At 39.5% G+C, this 23,398-nt stretch overlaps 1 protein-coding gene across 1 annotated transcript in view; it reads right to left on the bottom strand.

The window, feature by feature from the left end:
• Positions 1-1,335: 1,335 nt before the first annotated feature.
• TBC1D22B (TBC1 domain family member 22B) overlaps positions 1,336-23,398 on the bottom strand; it is a 1,162,021-nt gene continuing 1,139,958 nt past the window's right edge. Inside the window, exon 13 of the mRNA XM_044076529.1 lies at positions 1,336-3,091. Coding sequence (XP_043932464.1) covers positions 2,963-3,091 — 129 coding nt within the window. The 3' untranslated portion in view covers positions 1,336-2,962. The remainder of the gene's footprint in view (positions 3,092-23,398) is intronic.

Raw genomic sequence — 23,398 nt, 5'->3', positions numbered from 1 at the left:
CACACAAACACCCCCACATATAAAGATACAGATATCTATCCATCTCTACATATATATATAATCTCTCTCTCTCTCTCTATATATAGATATATATATATATATATAATATATATATATATATATATATATATATATATATATATATATATATATAAACATACACACACATATATATATATATATATATATATATATATATATATCTGTATATAATTTACTTGGTTAAGGTACACAGCAAGACAGAATATACTCTGATCAAGGTAGTATCCAAGGTGTCTGAATAAGCAATGCACATTATAAAACCTCTATCAGAAGAATATTTTACCTATACCTTTTTCTCCTTCAGCCTGATGACCATCAAGCATTCCACCAACAGGACTTGAACCCTTTTGTTCCCTAGGGGTGGGGTGGTGTCCAGCCAGATCCTTAACGGCAAAAGTTGTCTGGAGTAGGGCAATATTCAGGACCCACTGGAGGAGTTAAGAGCTATCATTAGCATCTGAGCAATAAGAACATTATTTATTATTATTCCACCTATCACCACCATTTGCTGGTGAAATACTGGAACTTGCATACCTGCAAGAAACACCTATTCGCCTATGCCCATCCACACATGCGTCGTCATTAATGGATTTAGTGGTCATGCCCATGCCTGTCTACTGTCAGCCCCCCCAACTCATCTCCTATCTTGCAAACACTGGCTAAGGCTCTGTCACCAATGGAGCACCGAGCATACCTGGCTCAAGTCCCACCATTCTTGCATCCCAGGATGGGCATGCCCATCCTCCCCTGCCTGCGCCAAGTGCCAAACCTACTAAATTGAACTCGGGTTGCCTGGGCCATAATCAGGTCTTTATCCCTCTACACTGTCAGGACAGATTACGATGCCCACTACTTAGGGTGCTGCACAAGGTTTGAAGTACTAACTAAAGTGCATGAGATAGGACAAACACTACTCACATATACTGCTCAGTACAGAACAGAAGAATGAACTTGCAGTACCCAGTGCAATACAGCAGAGGGAGACATAAATTACACATAGCATAGTACACAGAGTACATCTAATGGGATATACACTACCCACAGCACACCAATTGGGACCTGCAGAACCCAGTGTCACTCACCAGGTAGGACAATACTACTCTCCAAGCTCCAAAAGGAATACAAGGGACATGTCAACCTTGAGCAGACACAATTCTGCACACGGGACTGTTACTCATTCTTGATGCAGTTTCTTTTGTTAACCTCACACTATTCAGAACAATTAAAATAACAACGGAGTGTGGCACTTTGATGAATCTCTCACACAGTCAATAATATTTACAGAAGTAAGACTGCACTTACAGAAATTGGGTTTAATCGTGTAACAGCCGGTGGCTGAAAATGAATCGTATAGTGTTTTTCACACACACAAGAAAGGGTAGACTTACTTGGGTATTCAGAGTCCTCAGTTTCTTTCTTGCTTCTGCCAACTACTCAGATTGTGGGTTACAAACCGAATTAACAGGAAAGGAGTTATGGTGCACTAAAGAAATATACATTACAGGAAAGAACACTACATTACATGACAGATGACGACTTAATGACCAAAGAAAGATGACACTTAAAGATCCCAATGTGAAATCAAATGAAAAGTGCCATTCTACAATTTGGCATCATAAAACTGACCTCTCAATTAATTTTCCCAAGACTGGAGTGTGATTTCTAGTTTGGAAACACAGTACTCAGTTGCTACAGAAGCTGGCAGAGTAAAAATTTCACAATATCATACCCCAACCTTTGAAATGACTAATTCACTGGTAAGCAGTGGTCAGTCTGTTCCTCAGATATATGATGAGGATGGAAGATACAGTGCTGAAATGGCACTACCCTAGCTTTTTCACCAAAACATTAAAATTGGACAATCACAGCTCTAGCATCTGTTAAACAGGTATGATTGCGAAGGATGCATTTCTCACCACAGCAGCATGTTTGGTACAGGAAAAAAAAACAGAAACTATTCTGATGAGAACAACAGGCCAATACTGCTGTGGTTTAGGTGTTACTTTAGAAAGTCTACAAATACTGAATTGACACACACAGTCCTGTACATCCACAGCCGGTGCAACAATACTGGCTCTTAAGAGGTGAAAAGACCCTCCCACTTAACCAATGATCAGCTTACTCTGCCAGAAAATGTAGTGCACAATGTCACTATTATGCAACAAAGCTCAGAACACAGTGTATCTGTAAAATATCAATGCAATGAAAAATATCAACTCAAAAAGCTCTCAAGCAGAACCTGGAGTACTACATTCTGTTAGGCAGTACTACCATACTTTGAAATGTACAGCCTTCACTACTGATACCAAATTAAACTGGAGTAATACCTTTCAACAGTTTTCAAGCAAAGTTGCATCTCAGTCCAATAAGAAAGTCTACATTATAATAAGCAGTTTATAAGAGGAATGGATGGTTATAGTAAAGAAAAGAAAATTTACAATTTAAAAGCCCAAATATATACTTCTGGTAATTCTGAAAGGCTTACAGCCTAACACTGACTACCGAGACTCTGGAGCAGAATAAACTCTCTGCCTATTAAATAATGAAGTGCACTGGTTCCTTCAGTTTGTGTGTTTGTTCATGCTGAAGAACAGAGATAAGTGTGCAAAAATCCATCAAATCTTAAGACGTGACAGTACAAGGGGAAGGCAACGATGATTAGAAAAAATACTTGGAATGTATAAGCTGATGAAGCCTGCACTCAAGCCCAGGAATGAGGCCAAAATCCAAAACAAGATCGAATACAACACTAGGCATACTTTCTACTTTTGGCCTGCTGATGGGATATCAACTCTACACGATAGTTCCCCAAATGGTCTGTACTTCATTCGAGCTAGGCCTGCCCAAAAAAGCAGCTAGTGACCCCTTGTTATTGTCAACAGGGAGTGTTACAAGGGCATCTCATCTCCTGTTCTATTAGTTATCGTCTGTAGTGATTGGGAGCATCAGCAAACATATATTTAAGTTTGTAAGCCTCTGCCAGGAGAAGTCCGATTTCTTCATTACCCCAGTGGATTGTAGGCAGGTTCTGTAACAGCATCAGGAGTCCCTAATAGCAGAAAGAACAGGATGAAACAAATACAGATAAAGCACACAGTAAATTTCTCATGTAATTAGGATGCATTACTCAGTATCACAGAATAATCCAAATAAAATAAAAAAGACTTGAGAGAAATATATACTCAGGCATGGTGCATTTAGTCAAGATATGTTTCAATGATGTCCCACTTCAGTGAAAACAAAGTCTTGGGTGCTTACTTAAAATAGCCTATACCAAGGTTGTACAGCTTTGTGTAAATAACAAAATTTCAAGGAAATAGGACCTTGATAAAGCATGTATTGATGAATTGCTCAACTACCTTGAATACAACAGTTATACTAGATGTAAATATCTAGCTATGCTTCATACAGATTGCTGAACTGATGACACAGGTCCTCAATGCATGAACTCAAAATTGTCTCGCTTTGAATTAAAAAGCATTTCAAGATTCTTCTAATACTGTTGTGTATATATATATATATATATATATATATATATATATATATATATACACACACACACATACATACATACATATATATATATATATATATATATATATATATATTTGGGAGCGCTGCAAAATGCTGAAAGCCCAAAATCCTGAGACCAAAACCTTGAAAGTTCAAAATACTGAATCTCATAATACTGAAAACACACAGGATACCAACACTTACTATATTCCAGTACAAGTACATACAGAAACATATTACCCTTCAACTATAAGTGGGGAGGGGGGGAACCCCCCTGCGCTCCCCACACCTCCTCCTACTTAAATATATCAATTCCGAGATTGCACTTCACTACACTAAGTTCAATTTCGGAGGTGATATATTTTAGTAGCAGGGGGTGTGGGGGGCCCAGTCCCCCTCACATGGGGGGGTGCAGGGGGGCTTGCCGCCCTCTTCATACTTGGTGAAGAGTAATATGGTTTGTCTTCTGTTTCTGTATGTACTTGTACTGGAACTACATATATATATAGTTTACTATCAAAATTACAATTGAAAGTTCGGCGAACATGAGATGTCGAATAACAGTTGGCTGACTCCTGTGTTGCCGAACCTTCATGTTTTCGAATCTCCGGTTCATCGAATGCACTGTGCAGTCGCACATATATGGTCAACCTTAGTACTAGAGATCGCAGTACAGTGCGGATCGGGAAATTTACCCTTTTCCCCACTGTAGTGCGATCTCGCAGGTGGAATATATAATTTGCAGGGGGTGGGGGGGTGCAGGAAGGCTTGAGCCCTGCAAAAACATGCAGTTCAGTATTGGGCAGTACATTTGTACTACTGAAAACTATAACTACAATTACTGTTTTCAAAGATGCAAGGGAAGTAGTATGTCGAATAATGCCGAATTTGAATAATTGGCATTACATTTGACACACTGACCTTCTTCCTCTGCCGTTTTTATTTCTGTGTTTCGAAAAAACACTGTAGATATATATATATATATATATATATATATATATATATATATATATATATATACAGTGTTTTTTCTTAGTACTACTTTGTAACTAGCCTGTGATTGAAAACAGGGTCCTGCTGCTTCAGCTCACCCACCTGCTAAATAAAAGCAAAGAAAAAAACATGCATTGTAGAAGCTAAACCAATGAGTGCACTCCAGATTGAGCACTAGTTAAGCAGTCTCCCTTTGGTGGAGACAGGACTGCAAAAAAAAAAAAAAAAAAAAAAAAAAAGATTCGGTCACGTACCCTAACTCTCCTTCTCCATCCCCCAAATGTCATAATATTAATGACATTTTTCCCTGTTTCCTCATTCTTTTAGGTAAGCAACCTAAATACTAAAATGGAACTTGTCTATATGTTAGCAGACATATTTCTCAAACAATACATCCGACAGCAAAATCTTTTCTCACATGAATAATTGTTACGAGGAGTACTATATAAGGCTACTAATCTCCATCATCTACTTCCCTTTTCTCATTTTTCAACATGGGTTTGGGAAGTTGTGTGTACTTCTGCCACCTGTCTCTCTCGATTCAGTGGAAGTTGTGTGTACTATCGCCACCTGTCTCTCTCGATTCAGTGGAAGTTGTGTGTACTATCGCCACCTGTCTCTCTCGATTCAGTGGAAGTTGTGTGTACTATCGCCACCTGTCTCTCTCGATTCAGTGGTATTCTCCTACCTTCTTCGACCATCATGCCAGATTATCTCAAATCTTCTCTCATGCCATCTATCCATTTCTTGGCTGAACGTCTTTGCCTCTCCCTAAATTTCATCTTTTGCTTTTCTGCACGTGATCAAACCACCATTATTTGTTCTCCTTGACCTTCTCTGCAACTGGGGCTACTTTGGCTGATGCCCCAATGTCCTCATTTCATCAGTGTCACAGTGTACATCCTATCCTCATCACATGCACTTCAACGCCATTACGTTCTCTGCCTTCACTGCCCTGATTTCTGTACCATACAGAAGCACAGTTGCACCACTCTTTTGCGCACCTTACTTACCAGGTTCTTTGTCATTCTTCTACCTCATTCCAGCCCTGACACTCAGTGCCAGTTAGCTGAAGCACCTATAATTATAACTCAGACTTCCCTTCTTTTTAACCATCCCTCCCTGATACCTGAAGCTGTTAACATGTTCCACTATTTTCACTTCTATCACAATTTTCAGCTTTTTCAAATTTCCTCCATTTGCTGCTATAACAATTGTTTTGTCTGTATTTAGTTTTATCTCATGTTCTTTCAGTTTTGCATTCCAGTCTCCTAACATTTGTTGAATTTCCTTTTTAGAGTTTTCTTTTAGTATGACCCTATCTGCATACCAGAGCTTTGTTGGTCTACTGCCTCTGATCTCTTTGCTAATATAGTCCATCACCGCTATGAACTGCAATGGGCTTAGAGCTGAACCCAGATACACACCCACTCTCAATGGGAGCTCTTCAGTGTCTGAACATAGTTTGTACTTGTGTCACTGAGTCACTGTAATTAGCCTGCACCATTTCTACCAATGCTTCTGAGACTAAATCCATAACAGGACTGCCCAAATCAGCTTTCTTGTGCCCTTGACATATGCTTTCTCCGTGTCTTGGAATCTCCAGTTGGACTGTCTCCTCCTCTTCAGGTTCTTCTCCATTACTGGTCTCACTGATAACATAGTATCATTTGTGATGCATCTTGATCTGAATCCAAACTGCCTATCTCCCACTTTATCGTCCAATATTCTGCATATTTGTACTACATCTTGATCTCAATCCAAACTGCCCATCTCCCAAATTATCGTCCAAAATTCTGCATATTTGTTTATCATTCAGCCTTCTCCATAACTTTCATGTAGTGCGATTGGAGTTTGAATACCTCTGTACTACACACAGTTGTGAATATGCCTTTTCTTCTTGTAAATTGGAACAAGAGTACTTGCACTCCAGTAATCTGGGACACATCTGTTCTCTCCATATCATAACTGGTATCTCACAAGCTACTTCTCCTCTAACACACCCAACATTTTAATCAGATTTGCTGTGACTTCGTTTGAGCCTGTTGCTTTCCCTGACTTAATTTTCCTTAGTGCTGCAACTTCTGGTACCGTGGGCTTTTCTACCTCCTTCACTGCAGGCTGTGCCTGGGGCTATACAAGCTTCTGTGGGGCATTTTCTACATTCAGAACCTGCTAGAAGTACTCCTTCCATTTCCTTTTGATGTCTGCTGCACTGGGCAGCAGATTATTGTTACTATCCCTTATGAATGATGTGTAATATCTTTCTGTGTTTGCTGCTTGACAGAGATTTTTTTGTACCATCTGTTGAGATACTTTCCAGAAAGAGAGAAAGGTTTTATGATGCTTTATTTTTTGCCACTGTGAATGCTTTCTTAGCCTCTGTTAGCCAACCAGTTTTCCTTTTTAGCCTAGTCCATCCTTTCTATCTTCAACTTCTTCCTACACTCCTCCTTTCTGATAACTTCCTGCACTTCTACATTCCACAATCTGCTTAACTTATATGCCTTATTTCCATACCTGGCTTGTCTGTAGACCTATTCTATCCTCCTCAGACATACTGTTTTGAGATGCTGCCATTCAACTTCAACTTTTTCTGAGGTTATAGAGTCCCTAGTATTTCCTTGATCTCCTGTGCTTTTGCACCAGTCAACTTCCAAGTCTTAGCCTAGTTTTCTCTGACCACTGCCTGCAGATGACTGGCCACCAGTGGTTTAAGCTACTGTTGACCAATTGCAGTGGGGATGACTTTGCAATCTCTGAATCTAGCCCAGTGCCCTTTTCTTACTAGAAAAGTCTACCAGAGTCACATGCTAACTGCTCCTGTATGTGATCCTGAGGCTCTCTTTCTTGTTAATGTGTTGGCCACAATCAAGTTATTTGTAAAACAGAAATATAGAATGGCCTCTCCTTTATTCCTGTTGCCTCACCCATGTAGAGCCAGGAAGTCCTCATATCTTGTTCCATCGGTCCCAATGTGAGTATTCAGGTCCTCCATCATAATCTCCAACTCTTTTTGTTTCACTGTATTCAGTATGCTCTGCAGATGCTGACTGAATATGAACTTTTCCTCACCATCATAACACTGTTCTGGGTCATAGGCCGAGATTTTGAAAACTACCTTATCTTTACATTGTAGTCCGACTCCCATTAGTCTGTTTCTAATCCTGTTGATATCCCTCATTGTCTTTAGAAGACTATCACCATAATTCCCACATCATTTCTAGTCTGTCCAACCCTGCACTTCCTCAAAGCTTTTACTGGAGCATCTGCATGATCCAAAAACTAATTCCACTGAATATTTAGGGTCCACTGCAGAACTTTTAAGAATTTGGTGTCTGGAACCATAAGACATGAAAGCCATCAAATTCAGCACTCAAAGTCAAAGAGATCCCAGGAGTGAATTATTGCTGATAATTTGCTGAACAATGGATTTGATGGGAACTATCTTGTCTGATGGAAATGATACTAGGTAAATAAAGGTATTCAGAATGCAGTGTAAAAATGTTATCTGCTGGGTAGGAATTGAGAGATTTTGCGTGACTGATTATTACACTCAATGACTGAAACAGACATAGAAGCAAATACCTGGAGCCAATCAAGCTCTGCATGATAAGAGTTGTTACGCTGCAATTTCTCCCCGGGCCTCCGCTGAAAACAGGCTCTGTGGAACCTAGTCGGACTTTCCCGGTCAACAAATGTTAAATAAATAAATAAATAAATAAATGTTAAATAAATAAATAAATAAAATAAAAAAATTACCAAGAAGGGAAATACCCCACAACCCTGAAGTCAAAGAGCTGCAGTAATGCAGACCTGCACTTGGAGAACACCTTACGTGCTGTGCTGTGACTAACTGTCAGTGTCCTGTAGTGAAAATGGCTGGCTCCTATGCCAAAGTGAAAGACCTTCCTGAACTTTGAGATTCTGACATGCAGGTATGTATTCTGCTGGTGTAGAGAGCAAATCCAGTATCCTTTGACTATGCAAGGAAGAACCGACTGCACTGTGGACATTCAAAAGGGCTTCTTGACAAAATAATAATTTGAGTCACTCACACTGAGCATGAGCCTGGGGTCCCGATTCTTTGAGTATTAAAACAGACTGAGTAAAAGCCATGCCCTTTTGGATCTAGTGTGACCTCCTGAATGTCTATCAATAATCCCTGTATAAGTACATTTGCTGCAGTTGTTTGACAGGGAGGACGCTGGAAAAAGAAGAGGAGAGACTGTGGACCGGAAAGGGACAAAAAGGGACAGAATTGTCTCTGGATATGATGTTATTCATGTTGTGTGTGATGGCCTCTCACTCTGACAGATAGATTGAGAGGTGACCGCTGTCTCCAGAATGAAGCAGCTGGGCAACCCCACTAAGGTTAAGACATCTATTAGAAAAGTATGCTGAGAACCATGTCTCCTAGGAGGCATGCCCACCCTTAAAACTGCCACAACCCTGAAGGTTCTCCCCAGAAGCTTAAGAGTTACCCTGCTGGGGGGTGCCGGAAACAAAACTGGCACAGACTGCACACCATCCTAGAAAATGGAAACTGAAGTGCCTGAAATAAATAATTTTGAGGGAGGTTTTAGAACACTGAATCACAATCCCTCCATGAAAAAATGTGGTAGATGTAAATACTGTAAGCACATTCTAGATGGGCATCAGTTTAGCATCTGTGGTGTTTCTTTTTATATAAGAAGCAATTTGATTGTAATAGTGTTTGCTTAGTATATGGAGCTTTATGCCAGGAACGTACCTGCTTTTATACTGGGAAAACATTTAATAGTAGTTTTAATAGTATTTAATGAATGTTTGAGCATGTGATTTTTATCTGAAGAAGTTCCACTTAGTATGGAACAAAAGTGCTTATATTTGTTTGAATAAATTGGTTTGCTGTGGACTGACTCGAACAGAATAGCTTCATCTTCGTTTGTGGTTTTTGGTCCGTTTGTGGAGTGTTTTACTGGTTTATGTCTTTAATGGTAAAAAGAATGGCAAAAGTGATGCCAAAATTGATAGATATGGATCAATGCGGTTTTGTGGAGGGGAGTCAAAACATTTGACAGCATTAACAGAACAGTGATGATCCAGAGGGAAGCAGAATGTAAGAAAATACCATTGTTGTTGGTAGGTCTTGATACAGAAAAACATTTGGCAGTGAGCTGGGAATTTATGAGCAGAGCAATGAAAGCATTTGCATTCCCTGAAAATATTATAAGGTTGATTAGGAAGATATATGAGGGACTGGAGATGAAAAGTGGGTGGGGTCCTCTCTGATAATCTCTGCTTGTACAGAGGAACTAGGCAGGGCTGTCCTCTCTCCCCTTTGTTGTTTGCATTATATTTAGAACCACTGGCAAGGAAAATAAGGGACTCAGAAATTCAAGGATATAATTGGTATGGTAGTCAAGAGAAGCTGGTTCTATTTGTAGAGAAAATTATTTTATACCTGACAAAACCAGAGAGGGAGATTACAGTGCTGTGGAACATATTAAGAGTTTCAAACCTTTTCGGGATACAAAATTAATGAAGTCGAAACAAAAGCAATAGCAGTAAATTATGTATCCACATACAGATTGGTTCAGCAATATCCATACTTATGGGAACATAATAAAATGAAGTATTTAGGAGTATGGATTAAAAATAGTTATGTGGCAGCTAAGGATATGTAACAAAAGATAATACAAAAATTGAGAAAATGGAAGTGCTGTTTTATGGACACTGATAGTAAGATACAGGCAGTTAAATGTGTTTAGTCCCTTTAGTCTTATATAAGGGTCAGGCATATTTTTTTTTATCAACCAGAGGAGAAGTTGTGGACAGTAATTAATAAACAGCTGAAGGATTGTATCTAGGAGGGGAAGATGGCAAGAGTCAAGTGGGATAATCTTATTCTTCCAAAAGAACAGAGAGGACTGAGATTACTCAATTTGAAGGGCTATTTCAGAGCAACACAGTTAAGTCTCCTATACATAGCACACACAGAAAACTATAACTCAAAGTGAATGGAATGATGACGAAACAGGGGAAAGGCTCAAGAAACAAGGAGAGACTGGGATTCTGGATGCAGTCCTTTAAGGAGAATAACAATAAATTATACAGAATATTATATTCACATAAATTAGCAGAACGTATTCTAAGAATTAAGCCAACATGGGAATGGAGGAAAGATATTCTGCCGAAAGGGATCACTGCAATTAGGGATACAGACAATAGGCAAGAGGGGGCTGTAATTTATTGGAGAAAACTGGCAAAGGAACTAAGGTGTTGGAAGTAAATAATTAGACAGGGAAAGGTAATAGAATGGAAAGACACCAAGAACTTACTTGGACTGTAGGTTAGAGATTGCCTTCCCTATCAAGGACTGATAGAGTATAGGTAAAGAGAAAGATATAGGGGGCTCCTAAATGAAACACCAGCACTGTTAGAGTTTTCAGTAGAATCTGGAACAGAATCATTGTTAAAAAAGGAATAATTAGTAGAGTGTATAAAATATTGCATGATAACTATAAGAATCAATCAGAGGTGGTTAGAAAGGATTGGGAAGAGAGATCAGATAAGCAATTCACAAATAAACAATGGGGGATATATGCATGTCTCCCAAATATGCAACAAAGTCTAAAAGATTTATGATTTTTGCTTGGAAATGCTTACATATGTATTTTTTATACCCCAAGTAGACTAAGAATTTTCCTTGGGTAGACAGCAAATGTTGGAGGTATAATGGGGAAGAAAGAGCTAACTGGGAACATATTTTTTGGAGTGCAATGAGTTGGCAGACTTTAAAGATTTCCCTGCAGACTGCTCTGTCTGAGATACTGGGTGAGCAAATTGGTATAACTAAGGAAATGATTTTAAGCTATGATACAGAATCGGAATTACCTAGACATAGTAAGATGTTGCTCAATCTAATTATGATGGCTGCCAAAAAACAGTTACTAGAAAATGAAATCAAAGTCTAAACCAACTTTACTAGAAGTAGCGAAGATAGCAACAGAGATAAAACAACTGGAACTGGGATCTTCACAAAAGGGTAGGAACAAATTACATAGGAAAAAAATGGGAAATGTGGGATTGATACATGCAATGGAGGAATGAGGTTTAAAAGAAGGCAGGATTTGAATGAGCTATGTAATCTAATAGTTGACTAACAATGATTAGATATGTTAAAAGTGATGTACAATGAATGTCTGCAGCTACAGTTGTGTCAGCCTGGTTTGTAATGTATAACATTTTCAACAGAGATTGTGTGGGTTATTTTCTTTTATAGAAATGCAAGACTGCCTATGTCATAAGTGACAATTTAATAAAGATGTTTCTTGTTAAAAAAAAAAAAAAAAAAAAAAAAAAAATTTTAAACCTGTCTTGTATGTTATTAGAGTAGTACTATGCTGGCCATTTTAAGCTTAGCCAATTATCCAGTTTGGTGCTTAAAATTAACTTATCCTTTGGGATTTAAATTCACTTAACCCTTTCCAAAGCTTACATTTATATATTTTTCTAGTGAATTACTAGATCAAAGAATAGATATTTGGAGTGGACCCATGCCCTGGGATAAAGCATTTAGGAGCTGCCTCTCTCCATTGGTAGTACAGGGGAGGAGTCACGGCATAATTTTCTTATTACCAATCCAATGAGCCAAGTTATGTCTGAATGTGGTCAAGAATAAGCTTTGTTTTATATGGATGAGGAGTCTCTTTCAGAGCACTGGTATCCTCTGTGCGATACATCTGTTCCTCCACACTATTTTGTTAAAGTTGCAGAAGAGGTTTAAGTCTTTGGATAGAGTATTTCTGATACCATAGGACTTGCAGATGTGAGGGAACTCCACCAGTAGTGGGTCAGAAGATGCCTTGCATGACCTCTTAGTAGTCTGTAAGAGACCAAATATAGCAAAAAGGTTTTGAGGTTGTCCATGTAGGACCTTTTGTTTAGACCTTGTATCCTTACTGTAAGGTACCTCTGTGGCCATTCCAGTTGTTTCATGTGCAGGGACAGAAACATGCAAAAAGTGCCATGATACTTAATGATTGACCTAATGATAACTGAGTAAAGTGGATCTATAACATCCTTGGCTCTAGAAGGCATCTCCTTAATTAAGAACTGTGCAATATAGAAGGACTTCTTTACCACAGTAGACACATGATGGTCAAACCTTAGGTCACTGTCTACCCAAGTTCCTAAATCTTGAACTACTGGGTAACTCTTAAGGGTGTACTGGTCAATGTGATAGTTGATCGAGGGAGTCAAATTTCCAAAGGAGACGATAATGCATTTTTTTGGCACTTCGCTTTAGTTCACGAGTCTGGCAACAGTTATTTGATTGGGAGAAGCATTCATGTAGGATGGGCAAGTCTTTTGGGGTTTCCATCCTTCTGGCTTGCACTCATCTGCAAACTCACTTAGCCTGAGCACTCTGGTACTGGCTTTTACTTCTCAGTAGTAGATGTTGATCAGAAAATGTCTCAGCACAGAAACCTGGGGGAGTCCACTGGTGACTGCTCAATTTGCGTTGGTAGCATCCCCTAGTTTTACCTCCTGCATCATCTGTCAGCCTTTTGGCAATCCAGTGGGCAATGAAGGCGCTAATTCCTAATTTAAGTGTTTCTACTATGCTTGAGTAGTGGATTGAGTCAAAAGCCTTGGCCAGATCAAGGTAGGTAGTGCATATCATTTTACCTTCGTCCATTACTTCGGTGACAAGTCCCCCACATTAAATAAGCACAACCTACCTTTGACAAATCCAAACTGTGATGGGTCCAATGTTTAGAGGTTTCTTGTGTCTACTAATTAATTCCATGATAATTATTTCCATGCATTTCCATATGACGCTCGTCAGACTTGCTTGTCTGTAACTGCCTGGGTCCATAGAAGGTCCTCCCTTATGCAGGGGAATAACTACTGCTATTCTCCATTCACTTGTTACAAAACACATATGGACACTAAGGTTGAACAGAGTTGTTAGGGGTATGGCTAAACAGTTTTTCAAGATTTTTAAGCTGTATCCTGGGTTATTACCAAGACCTACTGCTGTAGTATATTTTGCTTTTGATAGTGCTTTCTGTATTTGGTCTTGTGTGACTGCTGATGGTGAGCCGGTTACAGATATTTCATGAGATTCAGACAGGGTGAGTGGGGGGGAGAAGATGGGTACAGTCTGAACTGAATTTATCATCTAGTAGGTTAGCTATATCTTCAGCTTCAGTGCAAGAAACATTGTTTACAATCAGCTTGGCACATTGTTGCATTGCACTCCTGAGATTACGAACATTAATTAAAAAAGGTCTTGTGACCGGCCTTTACTTAGGTGACTATTTATGCTCCAAACTTGACTTTGGTAGACTTAATTAAGCACCCGAGTTGCTTGTTTAATTTAATGATGAGGACTCTATCACTGTGTATTGCTCTTCAAACTTTTACAAATTATCTCTTCCTTTCATTGTAAAGCTTGTTGATACTAAAGGTCTACTTGGGGAAGATGGTTGTGTTATGCCCTTTGCTTGTTTCTACTTGATACAGCAGCAACTATGCAGCTGTTTATAAGTTGATATAGTTTACTGGTTATGTTTCCACATATTCAGTATAGCTAACTGGGTTTATTGGGGATTTGAAGCTTGCCAATATATTACTTGGAAATAGGTTATTTGTCTTGGAGAAAATTTTAAAGTTACCATGGGCAGAAATGGTCCCTAGATTCAATTTTATTTCATAGGAGGCAACTTTATGGTCAGACCTAACAAGTGACAAAGATATGCAAGACATAGTGCAAGATACCCCCATATTAGTAAGGGTAAGATCTAAGCTGTTACTCCCCCTAGTGGGTACCTTGACTAGTTGTTCCAGAGTATTTGTATCGACAAAGGCCGGGAATCTCTGTGCTTGTGTACTAGTGGTAGTGTAGGTTATAGTTGGACAGTTTAGATTACCCATGAAAACGGTACTGGGATTAATATTGAGCGAGTCTGAGTCTTGCAGATAGACAATGCAGCTTTCTTTTTAACAGTTTTATTGAATTATCACTTAAGTCGTAGGCAAACATCTTTTTTCTTCTTCTTTCGGCTTTTTCCCGGTTAGGGGTCGCCACAGCGGATCAACTGTCCGCTCATGACTGGCAGTGGAATTGTACGGTGTTGAGTTGCCAGCCCGGCACCCAACCTTCCACAGAGGGCACACACACACACACACACACACACACACACATACACACACACACACCTAGGGACAATTTAGAGTGTCCAGTCCACCTACAGCATGTCTCTGGGATGTGGGAGGAAACCGGAGCACACGGAGGAAACCCACGCGACCACAGGGAGGACATGCAGACTCCACACAGAAGGCACCCCAGCCAAGAATCGAACCAGAGAACCTCTTGCTGTGAGGCGGCAATGCTAACTGCTGCACCACCGCGGCCGCCCAAGTCATAGGCAAACATACATTTATATAAAAGAAAACAACCATATTAACATGTTCTTAGTTACAAACAATATACATCATACATAAATTGCTCAGTTTTTGCCTTCCCTTAAATCTTGCTCTTCCTACAAAATATTATTCTGTATGTACTGCTCCCACAATTTCTATTTTTATAAATTTGCCCCTACCCTTTTCTAAAGATCTCACTAACACTTATTTTATCTCTGCTACTATATTCAACACTACAATTAAATACAGTTGGTTTAGACCTTGATTTCCATTTTGTAGTAACTGCCTTTTTTGGCAGCCACCAGAATTTAATTTAGTAAGGCTTCACTATGTCTTGACAATTCATATCTTGTATCCCAGTTAAAAAAAAAATAATTTCCTTAGTTACATCCATTTGCTCGCCCAATATTTCTGAAATAGTACTCTGTAGGGAACTGTTGAAGTCCGCCAACTCATTACACTCCCAAAACATATGTTCGCAGTTATCTCTTTCTTCCACATCATACCTCCAACATTTGCAATCAACTCTAGGAAAAAATTCTTCAGAGTCTGCTTGGGGTATAAAAATACCTATGCAAACACCCACAAGCAAAAATCCTAAATCTTCTAGACTTTGTCACAAACTTGGAAGCCATACATATATCCTCACATTTTTTCCTTATGAACTGCATATCCAATCTCTCTCTTCCCCATCATTTTTAACCTCCTTTGATTTTTATAGTGATTGTGCAATATTTTATATGCCCCACTTATTAACCTTTAACAGCAATATATGTTCTAGATTCAACTAAAAACTCTACCAGAGCTGGTCTTTCACTTAGGATTTCCCTATCCCATTATCTTTGCCTATACTTCGATATCAATCCCTGATAGGGAAAACAGTCTCTATCCTGCAGTCCAAATGTCTTTTATGTCTCTTCCCATCATATACATTTCCCTCTCTAGTTATTCGCTTCCAATACCCTGGTTCCTTTGCCATCTTTCTCCAATAAATTCTAGCCCCCTCTTGCCTTTCCTCTGTACCCTAATTGCAGTCATCCCTACAGGCAAAATCTCCTTTCTCCATTCTTATGTTGGGTTAGTTTTTAGAATACTTTCTGCTGCTTTATGAATATGATATTCTGTATGGCTGCTGCTATTTTTCTTAAGCATCAGCATCTAAAATCCCCAGTTTCCCCTTATTTCTTGAATTTCCCTCTTGATTCATCATCATCCCTTTCTACTTGGAATTATAGCTTTCTGCTTGTGTTATGTATATGAGCCTTAACTGTGCAGCTCTAAAATATCAATTCATATTGGGTAATTCAAAACCACCTTGTTCTATTGGAAGGATCGACTTATCCTGTTTGACCCTTGCTCTCTTTCCCTCCCAGATAAATTCCTTCAACTCTATTATTGCCCACATCTCATCTAGTTGATAAAAGTATGCCGAACCTGTATATAATACAAAAGGGACTAAAATATTTGCTTTGCTTGTATATTTCTATCCATACCCATATCCATAAACAAGAGCTTCTCAGTTTATGTATTACCTTTTGTTCAGACTCTTCCCACATATCATTAACTGCCATAAGAGAATTATTTTTAAATCATACTCATAAATACCTAATTTTATCCTGTGCCTTAAATACAGTATTGCTGAACCAATAGTGTACAGCTATAGCCTTTTCAGGATATAAAATTAATGAAGATAAAGACTTGAAACTGTCTCAAAATATTCCACAACAGTGAGATGTACTTTTCTGGTTTTATCAGGTACAAAATAATATTGTCTGCAAATAAAGCAAACTTTTCTTGGTTACCATGCCAATTATATCCTTGAATTTCCAAGTCCCTTATTTTCTTTGTCAGCGGCTCTAAATATAAAGCGAATAACAAAGGAGAAAGAGGCCACCCCTGCCTGATTCTTCTGTTCAGACACAACTTCTCAGAAAGGAACTCTTCCTACTTTAATTTTTGCCTCCAATCTCTCATACATCCTCATAACTAACCTTATTATTATATCAGGGAATACAAATACTTCTATTGCCCTACTCATAAAATCCCAGCTTACTCCATGAAATGCTTTGTCTACATCAAGGTCTACCAACAAGAGCAGTATTTTACTACACCGCTTCCCTCTGGATCATCACTGTTCTATTAGTGTTGTCAAATGTTTGTATCCCCTCCACACTGAACTATATCAATTTTGGCAACAACCTTTGCCAATCTTTTAGCTATTACAGACAGAACCACTTTACAATCATGGTTTAAAATTGAAATGGGTCTATAGGAAGCTGGGTCTGATGGGTCTTTACCATCTTTATGTATTACAACCACCACAGTTTTCTTCCAGGATGGTGTTGCTTCCCCTCCTTTTAAAATACTGTTAAACAAATCCTTCCAAATCTTTATCACCTTCTTCCCACCTAACTTCCAAACTTCTACAGGAATAACATCTATTCCTGGATACTTTCCTGCAAATTTATTGTGTGTCACCATTTTTATGTCATCTCCTAACATCTTAACTGTTAATTGCTGCGCCTCATTTGCATCTAACTTAGTCATATTTATAATTCTTCCACAAATACTTCCATTTGTGCTCCATCTTGATTCCTGTATCTCTCATCTTTACAACAGTTTTCATAAAATTTCAACAATATCTCTAATACCTCTAGAGGTTCTCTGGTTAATTTTTTTGTTATAAGCTCCCTAAATTTTGCAACAACCCTTTCTACTTTCTGTTGCCTAAGTCACTCAATAATGTTTTTGTGCTCTGGGGTTATCATCAAAAACGTTACTTAACTTCAATCACTCTAAATTCGTGCATATTATACAAATAATCTCTTATTTTCTCTTTAGTACTCAGCAGTTGTGCCTCTTCTTGTTCTGCGAGATTCTACAATACTTATTCTATAATACTTTAACCTTTGTCTGCCTTCTACATAATTCGTATTACTTCTTAACCATATCTCTTTTTCTTTTACTTCTACTCTATTTTTGCAGTACAATTTCATTTTATCCCACTCACTAGTTATAACATCTGGAGATATTTCTATCTTTTCTAACAACTCTTGAATAATTTCCACTACCCATTCCTTAAATTCTTTTCTTTGTAACAGGTAGGTGAGGAAGTGCCAGTGCCTCATGTTTGCTTCAATAACCTGCATTTATATCTTTGCAGTTATTGGCGCATGATCTGAAACAGTTACTGGATGTGTGTTGAAGCTTTTAATTAAATGCACATGTTTCTGTAAAAGAATTTCTGACATAATAAAAGGGACTAGACAGGGCAAAATGGGTTGGCACTCTATTTTAAATACTAAAGAACGTAATTGGATCATTAGACTAGGGGGATTGTTTAGACCTGGTCTTAATGAGCAATTCCAATTAATTATTAATTAAATGTGATGTGTATTTAAATGATGAAACGTTTTTGTGTTATGTTCACTGAGGAAGGCATATGGATGCCGAAACCGGTTTGACTGTTTTGTTATAGCTATAGTAACTTTTGGAGTTGCCACAATAAAATAGTCTTTTGGTTTCACCAAGGTGTTGGCCAGCTTTGTGATTGCTTTGGGTGTTGTGGGCCTCTGCACCAGCCATACCTGCGGTTCCTGCATGTGTATCTGGAAAATAAACTACCCCCAGCCCTATGATGTCCCAAAGGAAAAAGGCTAAGGTGAGAGAGAAACAGGAATGCAACAATTACCCTACTCAAACACCTACTGTTATGGTAAGTTATTAACACAACTGTAGAATCACTGGTTCAGTAGTAGTACATTAGGAAGACTTCCAGAGCTTATCAGGATTGGATGAAGATGTCTTCCCTATAGAGGATTGCAAAAGACCCCGTAGAATGGTCTTGGGAAAGCCTACTCTACTTCTGGAGGTAATATGCAATTTATACTGTTATGAAAAGATATGAATGGAAGATTAAGCTGCTGCCTGTATTATGGCTTGTGTCAGAAAGAAGAGTTATGTACTCACCTCTCTCAGAAATGCAATAAAGTCAGTTGTGCCTCTAGTAGTGTGCAATCTTACATGTTCTTCAATTTTTTGCTTCAGACTAAATAACAAAAGGACATACAATTTACCAGCCATTTGGACACAGCTGATTTGGAAATTGGTCTGTTTTCTATTTTAGATGCAAATTAGAGTTGATCTAAACCTCTGACAGTCTTTGTTCTATCCAGATAGTAACATAGTTGCCTGTGAATGTCTAGTGAGTGCAAAACCCTTTCTTCTTTTACTTTGTCAGTTCAGACTGAAAACTAGTAAATGGGTGGATTAGTTTAGAGGGGATTTCTGTGACCACCTTGAACATAAAGGAATGATCTGTACACAGGCTGACCACATCTTTGTGAAAAAACAGGAATGGATTTGTAAGCCAGTGACTGTAGTTTGGAGATTCTCATAGGTTCATAGGAGTTTACTAGGCTAACAACCACAAGGGCCTTTTTAAGCCTAGCCATGCATCCCAAATCTCTGATACCCTTGATAAGTGTAAGCATGGACCTGGGAAATGAACCATTTACATAGGTGCCAAACCAGGGATGAATTTCCGGTTTCCCATCCAACTGTCCAAGTTGCACTTGAATTGGATTAGGGAGGAACTCTGCTTCGCATGGATGGGGAGCCTGTTTCATAGACGGGTTAGTCTCTGGTCTACATATCTCTCTCTCCAGCAGGTCCTATTTATATCACAGGCAAGGTTTGAGTCATTAGAATGGGTAATTCTGGTACTGTTTGTTTTATGGATATGAAGGAGGTCCATCAGAGTGGGGTCTGACAATGCCCTGTATGCCAGGCATAGATTTCCCCTCAAAAGCCTGTAGGAGACAGAATATAGGGATAGGGCTTTGAGGCGGTCTGCATAGGAATTATTACTTATGCCTTGTATTCTTTTAGTGGGGAACCTCTGTGGACATTCCAGTTGTTGGATATGCCTGGTTAGGTACATACCAAAGGGGGCATTGTACTCGATAGGTCTGATGAATGCCGAATACAGTGGAACAATGACTTCCTTGGATTTAGATGCCATACCAAGGGTGAATTTAAATCCCATTTCTAACATGTCTGAGGTTCTGAGAATGCAATCATGAAAACTGCCCAGAACAGTACCAGTGGCCATAGCCCTGGGAGAAGTATCAACAGAGCCATACACACATTGTAAACAATGAGTAGTGACCACTGCAATATGAGAAACTAAATTATTTAAAGCAGATTTTTCTGCAAAAGGAGAAACTGCAAATAAAACATTCCTCATACTTTTACAATTAGAACAAACTAAGATATATTAGCCTTACAATTCAAATTTCTGAAAAGTTGCAAAAGTATACACTTTTTTTCTTCATACTTGTCAATATTTTCCCCATCCTTACCTAAAAGAGTAGGATTAGAATTAACTAAGTGTTTTCAGCAGTGGGATCAACTAAAGCTGATTGCTCAGGGTTGGGATCAGTGTATAAAAAACTTAGAGAATGAGGAACGTTTTACAACCTATCTGCGGCTGCTGGGTGACTATCAGGAAAACTGCAGGCTGTAACACACACACATCCTCTAAAGCAGTCAGAACAGGAGGAATGGGTGTAGGTTCCGGAAATTCCTTCTGTAACAACTCATAGTATTTTCTGAGGGGGGGTGCGAAACCTCAAGTGTTCTCCCACTGAAAACACTGGCATATTCTGGCAACAGTCACATAGAAAGAGACCCCCCCCCTCACAGGGAGAATAAGAAAAGGAGCTCTCCTCTTGAGTGTAAATCATAAATCTGAGGAGAAAACCCTGCATCTGTCCCTTCATATTCCTGTTCAGATTTAGAATCTTGAATCTCTTCAGAAAAAGAGGTATCCCTCTTTCTTTTACCAGAAACTACTTTACAAGAAGGGCCTACTCCATCCCCCCCCCCCCAGCCATAACCAGGCTAAAAAAATTCTCAAAAACAGACTACAACCTTCTAAGGGAGGCTATCAGTAGCTTCAAACCACCACCACCCTCAGAGGATGCAGACAAGTATGCTGAACAGTATGTCAATGCAGTATACAAGCACCTGTACAACTGCATGGACTCAGCCATACCAAACAGAACCAAAACCTGCTCCTGAAGGAAACACAAACTTATGTGGTGGACATCCTCTTATCAACAGGCTTTACAACAAAAGGAAGAAACTGTTGTCCAAGGGTAAAAAGGCACAATTCCCAATTGGAAAAACTCCCTCCTTAGCCTCAACAAGTAAATTAGATCATTAGTGAAAACCTCCAAAGCCAATTATGAATCAAAACTAGCCACCGAAACAAAGGCTAACCACAAAGCCTTTTTCAGTTGCATCAGAAACCTACACGGCAAAGCCCAGGTTTGTTCCGAATTAGTTCTTAATGGTATCACTTACACTAATCCTGTTGACTTAGCCAACCTGCTAGCAGATAGGTTCAGCACAACCTTCACCCCATGTCCCCACCAAAAGCCCATTCGACATCCCTGATACTTGATCTACAGAGATGTGAGGTGTGAGGCAAGTGTTAAAGGCCCTATCCAAGGTAAAGAACAAGCTTCCATGGCACCTGATTATATTCCAGACTGTATTCTGCAACATCTCCAACAAGACCTATGCTCGTCATTGAGCATCCTATTCAACCATAGCCTAAGTACAGGCTTCATTCCAGCAGAGTGGAGAACTGCCATTGTCATCCCTTTGCACAAAGGTGGTGTCACTACTGACCCTGGAAACTATTGCCCCATTAGCTTGACAAGTCTGATCTGTAAGGCCATGGAGCATACTATTATGGACCGCATAAACAAGGGCATATGCAATCTCCAAGCACTCGATCTCACACAATTCGGATTTGTCAAGGAAAAATCTTGCCTGTTGAACATGGTTGACTTTTTTGAGACTGTCAGCAAGGCACTGGATGAGGGAAAGTCAGTACATACAGCTTATCTTAACTTGGCCAAAGCCTTTGACACAATCCCACACTTGGGCATCATTGAAAAGCTAACACAACTTGGCATAAATCCCCATCTTATCAGGTGGGTGGCCAACTGGCTTAATGATAGGACCCATAAGGTCAAAACAGGTGCCACCACCTCCAGCAGACCTGTCACTAGTGGTGTCCCCCAGGGATCTGTCCTGGGACCCCTATTGTTTGGCACCTACTTCTCAGAGCTCCAGGCAAAGACAAAAGGCCTGTGGCTGACCATGTTTGCGGACTGTAAGTTGGGTGCTGTCATTGACTTCCCAAATGATGTTAACATACTTCAAGAGGGTCTCACAGCAACAGATGACTGATACCAAAGTCATGGCCTTCAGTTAAATACAAAAAAAAATGTATTATACCATTCGGCAAAAACATGGCCTCTACTGATCACCACATTAATGGCAACCCCCTAAGTACACAACCTGTGGTGAGAGACCTGGGTACACAAGTTGACAACAATCTTACATTTGATCATCATGTAGTGGCAATGGTCAGAAAAGCCTTTTACCTGGTTCATCTCATAAGTAAAGGGATTGCATCCAGAAAAAAGGTTATTACCTCTCTGTACTCCTCCCTCATTAGGCCAATAATTGATTACAAAGCCCCATTTGGTATGTATCTCTCCAAACACCTCCACCAACTGGAAAGGCCACAGAGATACCTCACAAAGAGAATCCATGGCCTCCAACACCTGCCCTATGTGGACAGGCTCAAATCATTATCACTCTACTCTGTATCATACAGATTGCTCACAGGTGATCTGTCTCTCGCCTACAAAGCAATTTCAGACCCTGCTCTACTAGAGATGCTCCATATCCGTAAGTCTAACTCCTTGCATAGTACCCGATCGAAAGGCTTAAATCTAATATGTGACATTAACAAAACCTGCTGGAGAGACAGGTTTGTCTGCAAGAGGCTGCCCTTTCTCTGGAATAGACTCCCCATATACATCAAACAAAGTACGTCACTGACCCTCTTCAAGCCCCACCTTGATGAGTGGATGGGTAACCACAAATTTGTCCCAGGGGTTCCACCTGTGTCTCTCATTGACAGGGGTGACAGGTGCTGATTGGGGTTTCTTTTTTGGGGATAAACTCTTGGCTGGACTTGTACGAGCCCCAGAGCCATTAGCCTAGTAATGATCAGTAGCCTGAATTAAACCTTGAGCTAGACTCAGTAAACTACTTCTAATGATATTTGAGAAGTAGATACATGCTTAGTTTTCGGTTTCTTTTTACAAGAAAAATGGGGCCGACCACGTTACTAATAGCAGCTGCAGCTTCCCAAGGGATGGGCACAGCATTCTGACACAGCAGGGAATCCTTTTGTCTTCACTCTTCCAGAACTGATGAGTGGTTCTCCCTTGCCCATTGTGGGGACCCCAAACAGCCACATCTGACATGGCTAACCCACTGGTCCATAGTGGCTGTAGGTTCTACACCAAAGGGATCCAGGATAAAACATGAGTGGTATAAG

This window comes from Protopterus annectens, chromosome 7.part0, assembly GCF_019279795.1.
Source record: "Protopterus annectens isolate FY-2018-M chromosome 7.part0, PAN1.0, whole genome shotgun sequence".
NCBI lineage: Eukaryota > Metazoa > Chordata > Ceratodontiformes > Protopteridae > Protopterus > Protopterus annectens.
Note: the sequence above shows the minus strand (reverse complement) of the source record. Positions and strands in the feature narration are given on the sequence as shown.